The sequence below is a fragment of the Erigeron canadensis genome, chromosome 2 (genome assembly GCF_010389155.1).
Source record: "Erigeron canadensis isolate Cc75 chromosome 2, C_canadensis_v1, whole genome shotgun sequence".
Taxonomy (NCBI): Eukaryota; Viridiplantae; Streptophyta; class Magnoliopsida; order Asterales; family Asteraceae; genus Erigeron; species Erigeron canadensis.
In genome coordinates, this window is record NC_057762.1 from 34,772,158 (window position 1) to 34,791,299 (window position 19,142).

The following is a 19,142-nucleotide window of genomic DNA, read 5'->3' on the forward strand; positions in this document are numbered from 1 at the left end:
TTCTTTGTTACTTCCTCGCATCCATTCATAATAGTTTTAAAGAAATTCGAATATTTGACAAATATATACAAAACATCCTCAAAATAGGGCCAAAATGTATGTTACAGGTTAACCTTGAAACCATCCGAAAGATATAAAAATGCTATAACTTTAATCGGACAGAGGGAAAGCGCGATGTATGGTTGTTTATTGCTATCAGCATTGTCATTCTCATCCATCTTCTTAGTGATGCCAGCTTCCAACTAACTAACTGCTTTGTTTTAATTAATGGAGTTGACAAAAGGAAAACCAAACCGCATGGATATTGACAAACATAAGAGATGACTTTCGAACTTTACTCATTTTATATAGTTGTTGAATTGATGTGCATAATTTACATAAAAAAGTCTATCCTAAGTAGCAGTAGAGTGTACCTAAATCTGATGTGTTTGCGATCTTATGATGGTGCCGCCTGGATTGTAGGTGTGTTTTTAGTCAAGAAATTGAGGAGCGCCTTGAATTTATTGAATACTTGTAGAACATCTGCTCTCCATGACCATGACGGTTCTTCAAGAGCACGAATAGAATTGAGACATACAAGCAGAGTCCCGCCTTCATGTAGGAGGACCTGTAAATTTACAAGTGCATTTTCATACTAGACAACTGACAGTTAAAAAGGGTACTAAATTAATATAAGAATCTGCAAAAATGTTCATACCGTAAGCCATAGAGGTAGAAAGCCCATGACAGAAGTAAGGGATGCCAGCATAATGCTCGATAATGCGAGTGCCACATTTAGTTTGACCTGCAAGCAAAATAGAATCGATCAGAAAAATGCTGGAAGTAAAGGCAAATAAGAGAATCAATTGATAAGGTACCAGTGAGGTCGTTTGGCGAGATTTTGCAATACAAAATGGAACACCAGAAATATTGTCTTGAAGTAGCAAGATATCTGCAACAGCAATAGCAGTTGCACTAGCACGTTGAGCCAGCACAACACCAACCGTAGCAGCAGCAAGCGCTGGTGCATCGTTAATACCATCACCAACCATCACCAGACCTCTTCCTGTAACACAACAAAAATTATGAGTTCTTAGTACACAGGCAAAACTACAATAAGCTGAATAAGCAGGTATTAAAAGCTTAATGAACAAGATATCAGAATACCACATGATTTATAAAACAGGCTCTCCCCTGTAACGTTACCAAAGCCACTATTCTATGGCAATGCAGATGGAAAGTAGATCTGACAATGTATTCGTAAACTCTAAAGTCTTTCCAATGAGAAAAATAGATTATCCACCTTTGAAAGTTTGATAGCCTCTAAAATAGGACTGATTATGCAAAATTAAATCTTCACTTTCCCTTTTCAATTAAATTCAGCATAACCATAATAATTATCTCCTACTCCATAAGTTTTATTTTCCTAACAGTAACTTGTAGTCTTGTACCCTACTAAAGGATAGATGTCATTTGTATGTAAGTTCAATTCAAATATATATATATATATATATATATATTGTATCCTACTCGAATTATGATTCGAAGTTCTAATCTACAACTTTGTCATATCTAATATGCAAAAAAGACATTCGAAACTTATATGAATGTGAATAATAATATGAGTTCTACAACAATCCGTAGAAATGTTGTATGTAACGAATTCCATATGCACTTACACTATAGGTAGTATTGTGGTAAAATGGATAACTGATGTGACTCGAGTAAACGGTCGAAAGGGTAATAAGTTTTTGACATGTTCAAATACGAACTTTTGGCCACATTCGCAACCAATTTGTTTTAAGGTAATTTATATGATTATGCCCATTTGGCATGTTCAATATTACACATACCCAGATTATCTCATTCAAACATTACTGGGTCAAGATTGCCCACTATAACTTCCAGACTCGAATGACCAGTCAAAGGGAACTTCTATATAGGTCCAACCTAGGTCTATGGACCTAGGTTGGATTTTAACAAACATATGGAAAATTATGTTTAGACACATGTTATCCAAATTTTTGGGCCTAGGTTATAAAGTAAGCATTTTGAAGTGGATAAATTATAATTGGATACACGTCATTTATATTCCTAGATCCACACTGACCTAGTATGTGTACTCGATACTGGTTGCACGTTGGTAATAGTATTTTTAATGACATCAAACATACACTAGTATATGATAATTCTAATGCAGCTAAAGAAGCCAGCAACAAACTCAAAAGCCAAGCCTATAGGGGTGTAAAGTTTAAAAATAAGTCGACCTGTATCTCTAGGGATGCTGGTCACATGATTGAGCTTATCCTCTGGCTTTAGGCTACAATGAATTTCATCAATGCCCACTGCATTAGCAACCCTATGTGCACTAAGCTCATGGTCACCAGTTAACATCATCACATGGAGCTTTGCTTGTTTCTTTAACTCCAAGATGACATCCTTTGTTCCAACTCGAGGTTTATCCTCAAAGTGGAAGAGAGTTACCTGAACATATGAAATACATGTCTATTAGATTCAATTTCATAAGGGAGTATATAATGTCACTTCATTAATGTGTTTGCCATTCAGCTCAACGATGGATCTAGTGAAATTTATAAGTGGTCAGTTAGAATGTTTAGAACCATTCAAAAAATATTATCGAAGACGTATCACCTTTTTGTTATTTACAGAGAGAGCAGCGCGGACCAAGTCAGTTCCATACGAAGACCTTATCACTGCCTCCTTAATCTTCTGAGATTCAGCTTTAGAGTTAAATTGTGATGTGATGTATTCAACAGAACCAAGTGACGCCTTCAACTCTTGACCCCCTCCAAAACCTGGCTATAACAAACAGAAAAATTGAAACAGGAAAAGAGGGAGTTAATCTCATATTAATGAGCGTGTAATACACAGATTACAAGTGATATGCCACTAATTAAATGCATATAGAGATATCAAAGGCACTACCTCAATGCTAGACAGTGTTGCAAAAAGACCTCTACCCGGGAGATTCTCAAAACTTTCAACATAAACAGAAGGTAGCTCTTTTTCTTGACTATGAGTTATAACCGCTCTACAATTATAGAAAATTGGTCAACACCTTGGGGTCAATAAAAAGAAATATGACATCCAATTATACCTTCCGATTGGGTGAGTGGTTCCCTTTTCCATTGCAGCAGCGACAGCAAGGGCTTCTTTTTCACAGGTGGGTACACAACAAGAAGTGCTAGCTTCATGCCCATGTATCGGCTCAATTGCTTTGCACATAAACTCACCTGTTGTCAATGTCCCTGTCTTATCAAATGCAATGGTGTGGCAGGAAGCTAAAGAATCAAAAACATGTCCTCCCTTCAGCAGTATTCCCTACACAAATACATCTGTTAATATACATTTCAACGAGACAGGTGCTCACATTAAAGTTCATGATATGTGGATGCCAGGATAAACTTTCAGTATAGTATTTAGATGTAATGAATATATAAAGTAAGATCATATTTTGAACTTAATCTCATCTAAGTATGTCCACTAAGATCGCTCTATCAAAGATAGATAATTTGTTGTGTTATCTCCTACCTCTATCAGCCACAAGACTTAAAGATTAACTTCAGTTTTTTAGCCACCATGCAATCACATTTTTGAATGTAAATTCACCAAATTTGCACCACATTATTGGTCCCTCATCATAGAACCGAGAGTACCTTCTTTGCACAGGCACTGATTGCAGTAGCATAAGCCAAAGGAGCCACAGCCAAAGCACATGGTGACGCTGCAACCATGAGCCCCAATGCTCTATAAAGTGATCCCCTGCAGGCTACACAACTATATAAATTTAATGAAACGGTGCAGTGGATAAAATTGTATATAAAGTAAAATAAGCATCATTGGCGGAAAGGAATTTTGGTAATGGAAAGTCATGAGTGAACTGAGCAGCAAGCTAAAGGTAAAACACTCATTTCAAAAACATAAAGACTATATTGCATATAAAGTCCCGTTTCATGTATATAAATAGAGCATCAGGATACCTGGAGTACTGAAGAATGGCCACTTGAAAAGAGCAGGGCCAATGAGGGCAACGGCAGCGGATAGAATGATGACTGCCTTACTGTACTTCTCACCAAACTGATCCAGCCACCTTTGTAGCTTCGGTTTCCTTAATTGAGCTTCTTCTGTTAGTTCCACTATCTTGTTCAGCATAGATTCTTTCCATGTCTTCTTTGTCTGTAAAGTAGTAGTTAGACTTGATGATCAGAGAATGAACTTGAAAGCAAACAACAACCACAACTACATATCTACATACATATAGAGACGGAAAAGGTCCAAAAATTACTATACTTGAAAACAGTTGAACTACATATACCTTGAGTATCATCATACCATCTATATTCCTCGCACCACCAGGAATGCTGTCACCAACATCTCTTTCTACTGGTTTCACCTCCCCAGTCAAGTGCTCAATGGTGATGGTCGACCGACCACGAAAAACTTCACAATCTACAGGCACCGACTAACGAAAAACCAACCAAAACCATTTTAATGTTAACATCTTAATACAACTATAGGAAAAAGCTTTTTAGAAAAAGACTCTAACTGACCAACATATTCTGTCCTTAAAAATTCAATTTAGTCCTTTATTTTTTACCAAGTTAATCAACTAACACTTTCTTTTTCAACAAATTAGTTAAAAATCATTCCCGGAACTAGATAAGCGCTTATCTCGAAAATGAAAAATGCAATCTAATGGTTTGTTATGGTAGTTATATTTTCGTAGTCTTTTCATATGATTTAGTTTTGGTAGAGTAATATAGAAAAGCGCTTATCTCAAAAATGAATAATAAGGCACTTAGATGCCATTGGCATCTCTGTATCCCTATCCATACACGAATTCTGGTAACTGAAACCATAATAAGAAAGGAATTATATGATATGTGGATGTGGATGTGATTTCCATACCTCTCCAGCTCTAACCAAAATAAATGATCCAACTTCTAACTCATTAACGGGGACCTCGTGGTGTTTCAAATCAGATAAATTTAGCAACTTTTGGTTATTAACATCAAGAACAAGGGCGAATTCCGGGTAGTTTTCTTTCAACTCCTTGACGTCAACCTTTGACTGGCTGGTGAAATATTCTTCAGCTGCAGTCATTTGCACACATTAGCCATACAGCAAATAACCTAGTCAACCTAGATAAAAGAATACACAAAAATGACAACCGATATGAGCCAAGTTGAACATCGCGAGAAGCAAGCCTCCTTCCAGTGAGTTCCCCATAAAAGCTGATGCGAAAGCCGCAAGAGCCATTAATACATGAATGTTAACTTTTCCGCCAGCAACATCTAATAGTGCATCATATGATGCTGAGACCTGGACAAGGAACAGAACGAGTTTCTGTAAAAGATATCTAGCGTCGAGAAGAAGCTTGATCCGATGCCAATTTAAAATGTATAACACCACCACAAAAGTCATCATTGTTTTCAATCCAAAGATAAGTTCCACATGATATCATTTCAGTGTGTCCAAGTCTATATAAAACTAATACCAACTTCCAAATTACGTCCAATTGTCATTAGGCCTAATACTAGTCTTCAATCTACATCTCTTAAAAATAAAATAAAATAAAATTACGGATGCTAAGCTTAGAATATGATATATGATATAGTAAGTAATTATTATTTTACCCCAACGAGAGGGAAAGCAACAAGAGCTAAAACATGTTGAACGGGTTTGGCAATCGTTTTCGGGACGAAAAAGGGAGCAGCGGCAGCAGCTAGAAACAAAACAGTTGAGAAACAACAGAGCTCCAAATGCTCCCTTAAAAAGTCAGCTAAGTCAGTCCACTTAACCGCCTTAGCGAAATCCGCAAAAAGTTGTTGCGATTTCGAGAGTTCACCTCCGCCCTCCTCATGATGATGTCCATGATGATGATGATGGTGATGATGATGATTGTGATCGTGATGTGATGTTGTTTTGGAATGACATGAAATGCGAGTTCGAGTAGTAGTATAACTAGTAATTGGTGAGGGTTTTGGATTGGGGAAAATTGGGGATTTTTGGGAATAATAATAGTCATAATAGGGTTGGTGGTGAAAGAGGAGTGAGTTGACTCGGATTATTCTTGTTTTTGAACAAGGATTGGAATAATAGAGAGTTAATGAATTGTTTGGAAGATGATGATGAAGAAGAAGACCAGCCATTATTATTTTGATGATGAATCAGATCAAAGTTGATGAGACTGTTGTAGGAGGAGGAGCAGCAGCTGAATAAGAGGATTAATTCAATCAATTTTTATTTATTTATTAATATTAAATTTTTATTTATTTTCATCATTTATTTTTGCTTTTTTGTGTATATTTTGTTTCTGTCTGTGTCGATAGTAATGTTAACGACCACACGCCTATTTTTGATATCCGCCACATGATCGTATCCCTCATTTTTGTTTTCTTCTTTTCATTTCATTTGAAGACGTAGAGAAGTCGGGAAAACTCATGATTTGATTCGGTGAGGAAGGGGGTCGTGAAAAACTCAGATTAGAATATTATATACAAACATAAGTATTTTTGAAATTATATATAATAGAATTATAAAAATATATTTCAAATTAAAACATAACTGTTTAAAAGCAATTATGTTTAAAATCATTAACATAATAATTTAAACTTGAAAATTAAAATTTAGATAGTTGATAAATTCACACTTTATCATTATTTTGTCCGTTCCAAGACTAGAGAACTTGTGAGTCGGACTCGACGAGATATGAGTCAGGAGTTTATTTTGGGTATTCGGTCGACTCAGGAAGTTTTACAACCTTGGTAAAATGTATATACTTAAGGATAGAAAGCTTCGAATAGACTTTTGATTAAGGTTTAACCTTTGAAATAATTCTCACCAACAAGACAAAACCAAACATGAAAAAAAATAACTTAAAGCACGATCGTAAATCTAGAAAAAATAAATAAATATGTAAATTTATATAATTTTTTACATGTTAGATTAAGTTTTTATAGTAACATACAATTATAATTTATTAAACTATTTTTAAAAAATAACAATTATCAATATGATGGTTTTTTGTGCGAGTATTATACGACGGGGAGTGATATTCGTACCACATGTTTTAATTAATCTACCATACATATGCTTTAATAACTTGTACAGTTTATTCAGAAAGTTGTACGGTATGTCTGGTAGATTTATCAAAATTTGTGATACGAATATCATTTCCTTTATACAAATACATTTGTCCATTTTGTGACATCTGATTAAAAAAATTATACAATACGTTTCTCATGATTTTTATTACCGTGCAAACAATAATATTACCATTTCATATTGTTTCAAAATTGACAGAGTTAGATAAGGGAAACGATCTATACATCATCAGGTTTTGGCAATACACCACAAAACATATTTTATATTTTTGTATAGTACAACATTGTAAAGCACGTTTGATGGTGTATTGGAAAGGTATTCATTATCAACAAATACAAGTCAACTTCATTAGGTTTGATTAGTATTAGGGCGATGACTTAGGTGGTGAATATTGAATACAAGTCTAATTTCTTTTTTTCTTCCTTTCCTCTCACATACATTTTTTTTTTATATAAAAATATTTATATATATGGTGGATCATAGATGACATAAAAGACATTTGAAGGAATTAGTATTGGGTTAGTAGTGTTCAGATGTGATTTTGCTAATGTGACATTAACTACGTTTAGTACTGGTTATGTAGTGGGCATTGGGCAATGTTCTTATTGTACATGTTATGTAGTACACCATAGTAGATTTGGTTGCTTGAAGTCACGTTGGATAAAGAAAACAAACAAACAAAAACAAATCCGAAGTCTTAAGCTAAGGTATTGACTGAACTAAAGCTTAGCAAGCGAAATGAAATAATTACCCCGACAAGAGGGAAGGCCACAAGAGAAAGGACTCGTTGAATCGGCTCTGCAAAAGCTTTTGGGACCAAGCAGGGGCACAAAACCGCGGCTATAAGTAGTGTGGTTGAGAAACAACAAAGTTCCAAATGTTCCCTCAACAAGTCAGCTAGCTCGGTCCACTTGATTACCTTTGCAAAATTAGCAAATGCTTGTTGTGACTTCGTAAGCTTGAAATCGTGCCCATTATGATGGCGATGATGACAATGTTGGTGATTGTGACCATGAACATGATCACAATGATCATGATTGTGGTCGTGATCATGGTGATGGTCAGCGGTTTTTGAATGACAAGTTATAGGACGAATGCAAGTACGTATGTGTTTTGGGAGAGAATTAAGAGATTTGTTACGAAGGGAGACGAGCGAATTAACTCCAAGTTTTCTTCTTCTCCGGTGTAGGGAATTAACGAGAGATATAGGATGACATAGAGCAGCCATTCTTTATGGGAGATGTTGATAAAGGATCATCGGCACCTTCATATGTATTAGAAACCAAGTTATTGTGACCACAGACCAAATGTTGCAACATATTCCCCACATTATGTCCTCATTTTCTTTTACATTATATATGATTATATGTACTTGTTCACACATGGATAGCTATTGCTACAATTTTATGATTTGATTGCTTTTTTTATAAAAGATTTATATTTTGATAAAAAAAAAATTTTATTTATTATGAGCTCATTTAAGTATTTTATAACTAGCAGAAGAACTTTGTACTACATACATCTTAGTTAAATTTTGTATTTTTTTTTTCTCTAGATGAATGGAATATTCTATATTTTCTTTGATCGATGTAGATGTCAAAATATAGTGTAGAAACAATTTCTTTACTACAGGATAGAGATTATAATTATTTTTCCCCCCTCTTTCACACCTTGTACACCTATGGGTTATATACAATCTCAGTGTATGATTATTGTAGAAGTGTTGATACAATCTCATCTTGGGGTTCATAGAAAGTTTACATACATATAATCAAAAACTGAAGCATTTAACACTAAAACACCCAAATATTGGTACCACTTATTTCAAAACAAAATATTTAGTTAGCAAGGCATATAGATTGCACTAGCTAACATAATATGTTTTCATAGCTTTGAGATGCAATGCAACTAGTTACAACTTTGCGGGTATGGAAACTCTAGAGCCTACAAAAGTTGAAGGTAATATCACACCAAGCTTCAACATTGTGTACACCGGGCTCTATAAAATAAACCTTGGTTTTTGGATCCTTCATCCATCGACATATGCAAGCACGATTCTCTCGTAAATTATAACAACACTCTTCAAGAGGTACCACATTTCGATCCTCAAATGCCGGTATACATGGGTTTAACAAAGACGTATCGCAGTTAATACCCCCCTTTACAAAGTCCGGTTTCTCAAACAAAATTGCTACGATCATCATCGTGAACATAATGGAGGTGATTTTGGTCATATTTTTAACACAAAAGTACCAAGAAAGTTAATGAAGAAGTTACTATTCAAATGGAATGTTGAGTTTACATGGTATTTATAGTTGCTAGATAGTGATGATTACGTACAAATACCAAAGTTGCCCGTTTGCATTATAGGGACTTAAATGATAGATATATAGAATCACGCAACTTATCATTTGTTCCTAAAATTGCAACTTACAAAAAACAAAAAAAAAATTGTATAATACAATGTAAATATAGGCCGTACGATATATTTTAGAGTCAAATATCTATATCTATCTATATGTAAAAATACTAACTCTAATGTTAAAAGTTAATTTTTGGAATATACAAAATTATTATTTAATCTCAATAAATTAATTTATATCGTTAGTCTCTTATCTAATAAAATATTTTCACTATACCATTTAGATAAATTACATTTATATCGATTAACTACACCATTTGACGGCGTCACCACCAGCACCTATAACTGCCACCACTACCATTAGTAGTCATCGTCATCACCATCACGCCTTCACCACCGTATTATACATGCACCCGTCTAATATATTTGTAAAACTTCATCTTGTCAAATATCTGCATTAATGCGTTCTTAATTGTAAGATATAATGACTATGAAATATATATTTGAAAAATATATTTGCATTAAAGCATTTTTAATGATAGACAATAATCAGTGTTGGCTCAAAGTTTTTGGTGAAAATTCTTTTTTTTTTTTTTTTTAATTTTACTTAAAGTATATAGTAAAGAAAATCAACCTTCTTTATATGGAAAATAAACTAAAAGGCTTATAATTGGCAGAGTCAATTTTTTTTAAAAAACTACTTTTTGTATGTTTAAAAGCCTCGCGTTTTAGTTTTGTTTGAAAAAGCCCATAAATAAACTAACTCAATATATATACTTGTAAGGCTTAGTTACTTTGGAGCTTTAGGTTATTGCCCACTTATATAGTTTCACTGGCCAAGATAACAATGGCTATGAAATCGCGCAATTTAATATTAGTTTTTAAAAATGTTAGTTATGAAGAAAAGAATTTGTATAATATATGTTAGGATTGTGCACGGGTGAAAACCCGGCCTAAACCGGGATGACCCTCGACCCGTGAGAGCATGGAAAACGGAACCGTGACCCGGCTCGTAAAGGTTCGAGTCTGTTCGGTTCGAGTCTGGTTCGTGTGGGTCACGAGTTTCCTTAACAATTTTTCGGCTTTTGTCTTCACCCGACCTGGACAGCCCGTGACACCGGAATGCACTAAAAACATGACCCATGACCCAGCCGTTAGGGCTTCGGACGGGTTGGTTTGGGACGGTTCCGGGTCGGACTCGAGTTTCCGAATTTTCATCCCTAATATATGCTACTCTTTTCTTTGCAAAATAATTATACAACTCGTATGACATGAGTCAAATATATATATGTAAAATTTCAAATTATTTAATTTAATTTACGAAATACATAATAACAACATACACCACCACAAGAGTACCAGACTCGCCTAGTGGTTTGATGTCTTATTCTCTCAAAAAGTATCTCAGATTCAAAACTTTTATAGGTAAATATTTTGGGGTATGAGCGAAAATTTGATCACGAGGATAACTCGATTTAGCGGCACATAGTTGAGTCAAAGGAACTCATGATTCTCGGATAACCTAAATAGAGTGAAAACCTCATAAACCAACACGTGAAGTCAAATTAATACTTAGAAAGAGTGAATGGCACGGGTTCTCTGTCGTTCCTTGACGAACATGTGAAGTGGCACAAAATATGCCATGTGCCTGTATGTCTAACGAACAAAAGATTGATCATGTATCCCATCAAATTACACATTTAATGATTTAATATACGCTTTAGACACATATATCATTGATTATAAAAGGAAAAAACCAAATTAAGTTTGTCGGGCTACCTTACCTAATCCAGCCATCTTTGTCATGTTTGAAGATGTCTCAAGCATTGACTTAATTAATATATAGCTTATTGCAAAACTAATAACCAAAGCCAAATTGTATTTGATATATAAAAGCATATAATGAAAAAATAAGAAAAATATCAATCAATCTAACTCGTATGCCTAAAAATCAAACTAAAACCTTAAAAATTTACAAACTGAATACTAATTCTCTTTCCTAATCCTTTTCATTGATTATTTGTCATAATCCTATAATTAAGTTGATCTTTAGGTATATGAATCAGGTTAATTTATCATTATCCTAAAATAAAAAAATTAGAAGATAACACCAAAGTGTCTTGATAAGTTAATAGGACTGACATATACGTCATCAATGACTAATTTTTTCTTGTAAACAAAATCAATGACTAATTGCCTAGTACAAAATCCATGTCACTATCTCAATAGGTTCGTGTTTTAATCAATAATGCCACATTGTATATAATTAATGCAACTTTTACTTCAAAAGTGCTTCAACAATTTGCCTATATATACACACACGTACATCATAAAGTGCTATATCCGATTTCTAAAATTAGCAAGAAAGTGATTTGTTTATTACCAACAAGGTTATGGAGGGAAGCAAAGTTTCCGGTTGGGCTGCTAGAGACTCATCTGGCATCCTTTCTCCTTATTCTTACCACCTCAGGTCTCTTGAATATAGACATTTATATAAAGAAATACATATACATATAGATGTAGATTGTAATTATCTCCATGTTTTTGCAAACAAACTGAGCAACATTCATTCAAATTGTGTCCAAAATACATTTTCTGAGTACATATCCATCATCTACCAATGATGTCTCAAAGTGTAGTATAGGGATTGGTATCTAAATTTGAATATCTTGTATGTTCCACCTGTGCAGAAAACCAGGTCCGGAAGATGTAACATTCAAGGTCTTGTATTGTGGCGTAGACCACACCGATCTTCATCAGATCAGAAATGAAATACACTCCACTACCTACCCTTTGGTTCCGGGGTAGGATTCTTAACTTTATTACTATGTAGTCCATGCATTGACAGTTGTTCGGCAACACATGCTAACTATGTTCTTGCAGGCATGAAGTCGTCGGAAAGGTTATTGAAGTGGGCTCTGAGGTGAAGAAATTTGAAGTAGATGACATTGTAGGTGTTGGTTGTATGGTTGGATCTTGTGGGGAATGTCTGTGTTGCACTACTAACAAGGAACAATACTGCCCCAACATGGTGTTCACTTACAATGCCATTTATAAGGATGGAAGCTTTACTCAGGGAGGCTTTTCCTCTGCCATGGTGGTCCATCAGAAGTGAGCATAACTTATATTTCATCAAAATTCTCTATGGTTCATTTATATCAAACTCACAGTAAAAATAAAAAGTCAAAATTTGAAAACTTGCAGCTATATAGTCCACATACCAGAAATGCTAGCTCCAGAGCAGGCAGCGCCACTACTATGTGCAGGAGTGACAGCTTACAGTCCCTTAAAACAGTTCATTGACTCCAAAAAACCTATAAAAGCGGGAATCTTGGGTTTGGGGGGAGTTGGTCATTTAGGTGTTTTAATTGCAAAAGCAATGGGCCATCATGTGACTGTGATCAGCTCTTCAGATAAGAAGAGAGAAGAGGCGTTAACTCATTTGGGGGCTGATTGTTTCTTGGTGAGCTCAAACTCCGCTGAAATGGAAAAATCAAGAAACAGCCTTGACTATATACTTGATACTGTACCAGTAAATCATCAATTACAAGATTACCTTGCTCTTCTTGGAGTTGATGGAAAGATATTTGTTGTTGGAGCTGTACCTGAGCCACTGCAGTTCAATGCATCCGGTTTGATTTTAGGTAATGTACCCTTCCACATATAGTAACTCATTCTATTGTTAGTGAATTTTCCAACAAGAAAAGTAAAACAACTTCCTTTCGCTAAGACTAATAACGGTATATTGTTAAAAAAACCCACATAATATACAAGTTCTGGATTTTTTGAATATGAAGTTGACAGATAGTCATGAAATTCTCAGGAAAGAAAACAATAACTGGGAGTTTCATTGGAAGCATTCAAGAGACGCAGGACATACTTGATTTTTGGGTGGAAAAAGGTTTGAAGACAATGATAGAAGTAGTGAAGATGGACTATGTGAATAAAGCATTTGAAAGGATGGAAAAAAATGATGTAAGGTACAGGTTTGTGCTGAACGTGGCTGGGAGCAATCTTGAGTGATGCTTGATTACAGGTTGCAAGGAGTAACGTTTATCAAAGGATGTTAATTTATCATGTAAATGTAATTGCAATAAATTCAACCAACTTTTAAGATTATAAAAGTTAAACTACGGTCAACCAATACTCCGCTTTTAACTAACTTGACGAAACTGTTTACATCAGAGGTAAAGCGTAATAACGCACCTTTGTTATCAAGCGATTTGCATCCAATGATCTGCAAAATAAACATTTAAATTCAAATACTGGCAAAAGATACAGAGCAAAGAACAAGCCAACAAATTACATGATTGAGTAATTTCGAATAACAAGAGCAGAATCGTAATACAAATTTCTTATACCCAAAAGAAAAATAATTGTACTACAAATTTGATGATACTAGATCTACAACATCTTGGCTAAATGATCAAATACTGATTCTTGATTGTAGGTGTCAACTAAATATGGCTATCATTATGAGCACATAGAGAGACTGGATATGCATAAAAAGAATGAGGTTATGTTACAACAACGTTGACAAAACATAATGTTGACATTGATAGATTTTCAGGATCTGCTACTGGTTAATCACTAATGTTACATCACAGTTGGTGGAGCGATAACTCTACTCCTGGGTCATTTCCCCCCTCACTGTTGAACTGTCTGAAACTTTCGAGACATCATAGGAAGAATTGAAAAAAGAGCTTTGATTCTTTTGCATAAACCTACAAGAACACAGCATAGTGATAAGCCTTTTAACAAATGTAAAACATGCAATATGAAGACATATTTTGTAAGTATAAGTACTTGAGAAAGTCTAGAAACTTTTGTTGCAAACGCATTGCCAGATCCTCTTCTATGTTCACGTATGGCAATAATTCAGGCAATTTAACTGCAAACACAAGCAACCACGGGAAATAATTGAACAAAGCAATGAAAGGCATAGTGTGAACTATGATGCACAGCAATGAAGAAGCATACCAAAGAGACGCAACAGATGTTCAGCACCATATACAGTTGAGGGTGAAATATTATCGGTAACAAATTCTTGAAACTGTGTACGCTCCTTATTGTATAATAAAATAACTGGTAAGGCTCTGTCAAAATAACATCTTAATCCTTTCAATATCTCTCCAACTGCATCTGTCATCCTGTAATAGCAACAAAGTGAGCTTGAATATTTTTAATACAAACTAGACAAATTCATGTGACTATTACAGAGTTTTGAGCAATATAAACTATTGAAGAGTTCATGTTTTCCTAAAATGAATACATTTGAGACATGTGAACTTACATGCCATCCTTCTTTAACCTGTATTCAAGGTACTTCGCCAATATGTCATCAACATTTGGAGAACGTGGCAGTTTAACCACCTGGAAAAAAAAAGTTTCATTACCTGAACTCAATGGAGAAGACTTCAATAGACTACAGTTGATGAGGTTGTATTGTTGTAAAAATCACAAATGTTAATCAAAAGATGGTAACATCTAATAATCCTACTAGCCAAAACCTTGCAAGTTTACACAGGAACACCACAAGTAAGATTGAGGCAGGAATGTTGGATTATAGAATGGCTTGCCACTCCAATCTTGCAAATGGACATAAACTTCTACATTTGACTCTTACTATCGCGAATCATAGGAATTTAGAAACACACTTGAAGGATCATAAGATCATATGACAAGTTGTTATTAAAAATAGGCTACTATGTTGACTTCAAACCATTAATAGATTTGTCGATTACATAGTTGGTATTAAATGCAGATCAAAACGCCTATGTAAAAACCTTAAATTAAAGAGGCATACCTTATCCTGATGGTTAACAAGTTCCCAATCATCCACAAGTTGCTTTTTTAGGGCTGCTGGAATCTGGATCTTCACAGGCTTTTCAGCAGATGCACTATCTTTCTGACAAGAACAGTCATCAATCAGCATATGCATAGGGTTATAAGATTATTCCCAAAATTTGGCAACATATAATCCATCCACATTCATTGTACAAGTTGCAATGTGTGTTGTATATTAGATTAAGTAAAGATATATATAAATGCACCTCGATACTCAAATCACTCTTCCTCTTCTTCCCTTTTGCCCCTGAAGTATCACCCAAATAGAAATATACTGACAGTTAAAAACCTCGTATGTAAATATAAATGTAAGTATAAATATAAGCGCTCTAAAAAGCAGTTAAACTGAGAACCACAAATTATTATAAAGTATAGATCAAAGAGATACCACTGGTCTTCACATCCTCTTTTTCAACCTTTATATCTGAAAAGTCCAATAGAACATAACTTCATTATGATTCATAGAACCAATAGATGTAAACTGTATGTCGATACATGATATAACTATTGATAAGAGTTTGTGCGGAATATGAGATCAGATCTAAAAAAATTATGGAAATTTTGGGTTAATATGACTTGTAAAACCATTAAAAAAAAATAAACAGGGGGGTGTACCATTCAATATTTTTGGTTTAGTTTGGGTTGAGCGTCCAGACTTTGTGTTCTTGTCCACACCCTGCTTTTTGACAAGGGCTTGCTGCTTCGCAATGTTCTCTTCAGTATACTTCATCAGACGGTCAATACCAACCCATTCATCCCAACTGTTATCAGAATAGAGAATACTGGAGCTTCAAAAGCAGTTTTATACACCTTTTGAAAACTGGATACTAGGGATGGCAAAAAAACCCGACTTGACGGGGAAACCCGAAATCCAATGAGGAAACCCGATACCCGAACCCGTTCGGGGCAAGGACTGGGGCATGTCTACCTCGACCCGACCCGATATCAATACCTATATTTATATATTTATAAGTAATTAGTTTTGAATCTATATTCCACACTAATACCAACAAAATTTGTATCTATGTTCAATAACTTGCACATCCATTTCTCAAAACATCAAGAATAAGTAGTCTCCTTTCTCAAATCATACAAGTTTTGGTAAATATTTTTGAAAAGTAACTATCCTTATCGGGTCGGGTTTTGGGCATGACTTTATCCCCGATGGGGTCCCCGATAAGGTACCCGATGGGTATTGGGTTCGGGTCATATATTCCTTATCGGGTTCGGGTTTAGTACTACCCGACCCATTGCCATTCCTGGATACGGGACAACTAGACCCGTTTTGATAGTAACTACATTCATTACGGACTTAATATAAAAATTAAAAATAAAACTTCTAGAGTCTATACGGATTCTTTGAACACCCTTACACCCAATGATTCAATTGCCTTATTTATAACAGAACATCTAAGAATAAGGTCCTTTTATTGTGTAGAATTCATCTTATCCCAGAATAGTTACAGAGTTTGTAGCATACATTTAGCCAAACTGAAAAGAGTCATGATGCATGGCACGTGGCAAGCACCAACTCCATAAGCCCACAACAGTAAATAAATATACACATAGAATGGCCTATATAAACCAATGATGTCAACCATAGCTGCTCATTACAAAATTCACAAAGCAAAAAGAAATTAGATGCACACCACGTATACATACATACATACATACATTATATGAATACGATAAACATATAGAAGGTATGCCACAAAACACAAAATTATATCATACTAGTTGGCACAATCATAGTGCACTGAAAGATTATAGAAGACATTAGCCGTCAATGTATTACACACAGAAAAAAGTTCAGCCATCACACTTTTTTTTGCAGCAACAAGATATGTGATTTGTGCAGCTCCATGCCCTAAATGCCTTAAAGCATCCTCTAAATGACTACAAGACAAAAGTTCAGTGACTATGCATAGTTTCCGACCTATATGAAGTTGATGCTTCTAATAAACAGTTATAATGTTATGAAAAAAGAAAAGTAAAAGATAGGCTGATTGAACTTCCAAAAATTCGATTGGCTTAATTCAACTTAACTCTTAGCTACATTAGGCAGTCTCTTCTACGCAACCCTAAGAATAAGATGCTGACATAAAAAAACCATAAACTGCAGAAAAAAGATATCTGAAAAGATAGTCTCGAGATATAAAATCCAGTATATGGTGCTTTTATGATCTACCTATTGGCGTAAATATAAAAGTAAACCCGGATAACAGCTCCCTTTCCCACTCTCTTATTGACCACCTAATGTCGTATTAACAAGTTTCTGTAACCAAGGTCCCAACCTAAATTTTGGTACGATAATGCATATATAGAAAGCACCATTCACTTAAAATCAAGAATTTACTATAGAATTCCCATATTTTCCAAAATGTAATACCTAAATCTTCTAAATTTTAACAAACATTATCACATAAAATACTTTCGCTCCTATATCATCTTTCCGTAGTTCATTTGATATTCACAAACATGAGCAAACATAACAATTTCGATGACATAGGACTTTCTTCAAAAACGAGACCTTATTATTCACACACACAACCACAACTTGAAGTGAAAATATGTTAACTAAAGCAAGTAATAAGTTAGCCGATAGACGCACATCCTTCATTCACAAACGAAAAGTTTTTCACATCCATTATGTTAAAAGTTGTCGTATATGCCCGTAATGTTCCAATCACAAGATAACTTTACCGGTCGAAACATAAAACCATATAAATGCATAAAAAAGCTTACTTTTTACTCCAACCCTGCAAAACAGATAAAAATATATACACAAATTACTTAATATAAGTAAAAATTTATAATCCTAAATTTTTTAAATATAAATAATTTATATACAAACTTACAAGATAATGGACGAAATATTTCCACTCAGTCTTTCGTATTTCAGCCTTTTGAACCTAAAAAAAAAAATTAGATTTATTATTTCTACATAATAATAGTAACAAAAACCCTAATTTATACATACTAACACAACTAATATTTTTTAATACAATTTTGATTAATCTTAGTGCTAAGTACCAAATTGAGTGAGGAAATTCCGATCTAAACTTAAAATTGATTAAAACTAGGGAAAAATTCTAAGAAATGAAAAAGTAAAAGCATGCCTTGGCTTCGTAGATGCGAGGGCCATGATAAGCGAGAACTTTTTCGCCGTCGGAGTAGAGCTTGGAATTGGACTCGGCACGGCGGAGATTCGCGGTGGTTTTGTCGCCGTCGGTGACGGAATCGTCTTTCGAACTCCCCATTTTTTTTATTTTTCTCTAAAAAGTAAAATTTTGGGGGGATTTTTTGTTTTTGGATGGGAATGATTGATTGGTTTTGCAGTTCGCACCCCCACTTCTTATTTAGTGGGTTTTTATGCACCTTTGAGAAAATTAAAATGTTTCGTAAAGGGTATAAACGAGACGATATAGTTCGCGAACTACCCGAATTCGACTCGAAAATTATTCGAAATTGATTCGGTCTAGGTCGATCCGAGCTCGAGCTACTGGAGTAGACTTTCGAGTCGAGCTCGAGCCTCAGTATAGCCTGCTCGAAAAGCTCACGAGCTTAATCGAGCTTGCATTTATTTACAATTTTACCCTCAAATATTATATATTTTTACATAATTACTATACTACCGAGCCGAGCTTAATCGAGTCGAGCTTGAAATTGTCGAGCTTATAGAACTAGTTTGATTTGAAACTTAATTTATTTCTTAATCGAGTCGAGCTTGAAAGTGTCGACACGTAAGACGAGCTCGAGCTCGAGCTTGAAAATAAAGGCTCGATCGAGCTCGAGTCGAGCTTCGAGTTTTACAATCGAGTCAAGC

At 34.8% G+C, this 19,142-nt stretch overlaps 3 protein-coding genes across 6 annotated transcripts; 1 reads left to right on the forward strand and 2 right to left on the reverse strand.

Moving 5' to 3' along the window:
* LOC122586706 (probable cadmium/zinc-transporting ATPase HMA1, chloroplastic) lies at nucleotides 1-8,350 on the reverse strand. Of its 4 annotated transcripts, none has more exons than XM_043758693.1 (14): nucleotides 8,113-8,350; nucleotides 5,637-5,914; nucleotides 5,172-5,322; nucleotides 4,909-5,093; nucleotides 4,316-4,462; nucleotides 3,981-4,176; nucleotides 3,657-3,769; nucleotides 3,098-3,321; nucleotides 2,926-3,031; nucleotides 2,632-2,799; nucleotides 2,247-2,463; nucleotides 858-1,045; nucleotides 698-784; nucleotides 1-607 (listed from the first exon to the last, which is right to left on the reverse strand). In XM_043758693.1, the coding sequence occupies exons 1-14, from the start codon at nucleotides 8,333-8,335 to the stop codon at nucleotides 437-439; spliced, it is 2,454 nt and encodes an 817-aa protein (XP_043614628.1). In that variant the 5' UTR covers nucleotides 8,336-8,350; the 3' UTR covers nucleotides 1-436. The 4 variants fall into 4 exon arrangements, with proteins under 4 accessions (XP_043614628.1, XP_043614625.1, XP_043614627.1 ...); XM_043758690.1 differs by lacking the exon at nucleotides 8,113-8,350 and having other exon boundaries at nucleotides 1-250; nucleotides 414-607; nucleotides 5,637-6,240; XM_043758692.1 differs by lacking the exon at nucleotides 5,637-5,914 and having other exon boundaries at nucleotides 7,859-8,350.
* Nucleotides 8,351-11,786: 3,436 nt separating this feature from the next.
* On the forward strand, nucleotides 11,787-13,593 carry LOC122586680 (cinnamyl alcohol dehydrogenase 5-like). Its single transcript, XM_043758666.1, has 5 exons — nucleotides 11,787-11,939; nucleotides 12,160-12,273; nucleotides 12,353-12,580; nucleotides 12,674-13,113; nucleotides 13,293-13,593. The coding sequence occupies exons 1-5, from the start codon at nucleotides 11,863-11,865 to the stop codon at nucleotides 13,490-13,492; spliced, it is 1,059 nt and encodes a 352-aa protein (XP_043614601.1). The 5' UTR covers nucleotides 11,787-11,862; the 3' UTR covers nucleotides 13,493-13,593.
* A 212-nt stretch (nucleotides 13,594-13,805) lies between these two features.
* LOC122586681 (protein MRG1) lies at nucleotides 13,806-18,643 on the reverse strand. The gene is made up of 11 exons (XM_043758667.1): nucleotides 18,436-18,643; nucleotides 18,175-18,228; nucleotides 18,062-18,075; nucleotides 15,932-16,077; nucleotides 15,705-15,740; nucleotides 15,523-15,563; nucleotides 15,276-15,377; nucleotides 14,763-14,842; nucleotides 14,450-14,619; nucleotides 14,276-14,360; nucleotides 13,806-14,193 (listed from the first exon to the last, which is right to left on the reverse strand). Exons 1-11 carry the CDS (start codon nucleotides 18,574-18,576, stop codon nucleotides 14,094-14,096), a joined length of 969 nt encoding a protein of 322 aa, XP_043614602.1. The 5' UTR covers nucleotides 18,577-18,643; the 3' UTR covers nucleotides 13,806-14,093.
* Between the last annotated feature and the right edge of the window lie 499 nt (nucleotides 18,644-19,142).